The 3,098-nt window shown below is 31.4% G+C and overlaps 1 protein-coding gene across 1 annotated transcript; it reads right to left on the minus strand.

Annotated features, from left to right (window-relative positions):
• Positions 1 to 1,758: 1,758 nt before the first annotated feature.
• On the minus strand, positions 1,759 to 3,070 carry LOC100639634 (glycosyltransferase 25 family member-like). Its single transcript, XM_003391450.2, has 4 exons — positions 2,910 to 3,070; positions 2,663 to 2,866; positions 1,917 to 2,035; positions 1,759 to 1,836 (listed from the first exon to the last, which is right to left on the minus strand). Exons 1-4 carry the CDS (start codon positions 3,020 to 3,022, stop codon positions 1,814 to 1,816), a joined length of 459 nt encoding a protein of 152 aa, XP_003391498.1. The 5' UTR covers positions 3,023 to 3,070; the 3' UTR covers positions 1,759 to 1,813.
• Between the last annotated feature and the right edge of the window lie 28 nt (positions 3,071 to 3,098).

The following is a 3,098-nucleotide window of genomic DNA, read 5'->3' on the forward strand; positions in this document are numbered from 1 at the left end:
ACTTACCACTATTGTGTTAAAAAGAAGAATTTTTGTATCACAGATGAACGAAGGAAATTAAAGATAGAAAGGACAATAAATACACATGTAAACAATCATCTCAAATTAAAATAGATTAGTACTTACTCGCTGTTGTATTGCAAAGAAGAGTTTGTGTATCACAGATGAACGAAGGAAATTAAAGATAGAAAGGACAATAAATACACATGTAAACAATCATCTCAAATTAAAATAGATTAGTACTTACTTCCTATTGTGTTGCAAAGAAGAGTTTGTGTATCCCAGATGAACGAAGGAAATTAAAGATAGAAAGGACAGTAAATACACATGTAAAAAGCATCTCATATTAAAATAGATTAGTACTTACTTCCTATTATGTTGCATAGAAGAGTTTGTGTTTTTAGTATCATAGATTAATTAATAAAAATGAATAAGTATATATACCAATCATAATATTTTTAGGACTAGATCTATTTACCTTTTCCTGTAAATCAAGAGTAATAGTCCAATCAATAATAATTATTATTATAATAAAATTTTATGTACCATGAATTGAATTATTCCACTTCAGAAAATGACAACTTTTCAGATTACTTCTTGTCATCCATGATCCAATCCACTCCACCCCTTTTCTCTGTTATTGTAAAAGCCCATCAGACACAGGGCAACATTTGCAACTTTGTGGTTACTTTGATCTTTGTTGCCTCAAGTTGATTACTGCTCAACTTTTAAGTGGGCATCCACTATGCAACTTTTTTTATGTGGTTGTCCAACATGTTGCATGAAGTTGCTAGTTGAGACTCTCTCTACTTCATGCAACATGTTGCCCAACCACATCAAAGGTTTAACCACAAGTTGCAAGCAACAATGCTGCATAGTGGATGCCCACCTTTAGATTAGCTTTATATTAACATTCTTCATTCTTTTTCTTCACAATAAATAAGCTTATATATATGTCATACAATTAAACTGGATTGCTGATAAAATCAATCAGAGGCGGGATCTACTAGTTGCTCATAATTAAAATTGGCAAATGACAAAAACTAACAACAACCATGAATGGCATCAACACAAACTAATAAAGAATACATCATTGCAGAGAACTGAATTGTTGCACTCACTTCCCTCTTGTTCTAATAGACACATGTAGAGACATCACAGAACTCATAAATATTCCACACAATCTGAGCTTGTATTGCATACTTGATTATTATTAAAAAACAATCAGTATTTGGGGGTAAAGTCAACTTAAGGCAATATGATCTCTCACAGTGAACCTGCCATACTTACTAGCTACCATGTACTATACACTAAAGACACAACCATACATTAGTACTGATCTACTGTACCTAGATTTGTACTTTGCTTTGCTTGATTAGGCTCAGGTACACCATGATCTCAATGGACATGTACAGACAGGGTTGCTATTTGCTTATCTTTTTGTCTTGTCTATGTGACAACACAAGATGGAAGTTTCATGAGCAGTTTATCGTGTGCTTAGTCTCACATTACCAGATGCAAGTGGAGCCCTCACATACTAGACTAGATCTAGCTGTGCTCTTATGAGAACATTATAATCTACATGAACTGCTATTTTAAATGATGTCTTGTTAATTATGAAAATAATAATAATAATAATAATAATAATATAATAATAATAATAATAATAATAATAATATGCCATTTGAATACATGTATGTACATTTCACCTAATAATAGTAGTTCATTACAGTTCTGTCTTTTCCTTTTCTTTCTCTCTTTCCTTCTTTGCTGCTTCCTCCTCTTCTTCTTTTAACTTTCTTTTACGAATCCCCTACAGTACCTCAATTGGTGGCTCTGAAAATAAAAATAAAATTTATCATATCCACTATTGTGGTTATACCATAGTATATACTAGTATAATGTATTGTCCTAACCTGTGTCACTGTACCATCCTTTATCACCAGCAAAATGAGTTGGATAGACTAGCAATGGATAGGCAGAATAGACACGTAAATCTCTAGTAGTGTTCTCATAATAATGGACCCAATCATTCCTGTAATAACATATTAATATAACTCAATAGTGTCTCATTTGAAGCATTGGAAGTTTTAAAACCATGGGCTGTCCATGCTTTTTCTAAAGTTGCTAATTTTAGCTGATAACTCAAAAAATTTTAGTCAGAATCCGCTCAAACTTTCTACACATCATAGAAACGTCAATATATATCAGAAAATGTAATAAAAATTGAAAGCAATTTTTGAGCCATTTTTTGAAAAAAAAGATGGCTATAGGCCAAAAAGTTCTGCTAACTTTAAAAAAAACACCGTAACTTGAAAAGTTTTAGTCAGAATTAGCTCAAACTTTTTACCTAGTATAAGAACATCAATGTGTATCAGAAAATATAATAAAAGTGGGGGTAATTTTGGAGCTATTTTTTCAAAAAAAAAGCCATAAGCTATAGTTCATACTTTTTCCAAAAATTTTTATAACTTTAAAAATGGTTGTAACTCAATTAAATTTAGCCTGAATTAGCCCAATCTTTCTACATAATTGCATCAATATGTATCTGGAAAAAGGGAGTAATTTTGGAGCTAATATTTGAATAAAACCATTGCTAAGGAAAACTTGAAGAAGACAACATAATCAAGCTTTGCTACTATTAAAAATAGACTATACTTACTCAGGATGGTCATTATACATTATTGGTATGTACTCATCAACTGGTAGTATATTATCAAAAGGTCTCCCGGCTATCAGTTTCTCAGCTCCCCTATTTGATATAATATAACCTAACGTCCAATATGAGTACCGAGGTATTACAAGGTTCTTTGTTCCTGGAATAATACTCTCAACATTTGGACTGAGCTCTTTACGACCAACATAACTAAAAAGTGACAAATAAACTATTGATTTAAACTGTTACTAACACAAGGTCCCAGTCAGGATCATGACTGTTCACTTCTTGTAATGTTCTTTTAAGATTTGATTTAAAGTTAGGTTGGAAATCAATGTCATCCTCAAGTATTAGTACAGTCCTCATATCTTCAGTAATAATAATTCAGTAATAATTCCTGATAGAGATATGAGAAATAATAATAAATAACATGATATACATG

Source organism: Amphimedon queenslandica, unplaced genomic scaffold, assembly GCF_000090795.2.
Source record: "Amphimedon queenslandica unplaced genomic scaffold, v1.1 AMPQUscaffold_9049_Cont19012, whole genome shotgun sequence".
Classification (NCBI taxonomy): Eukaryota; Metazoa; Porifera; class Demospongiae; order Haplosclerida; family Niphatidae; genus Amphimedon; species Amphimedon queenslandica.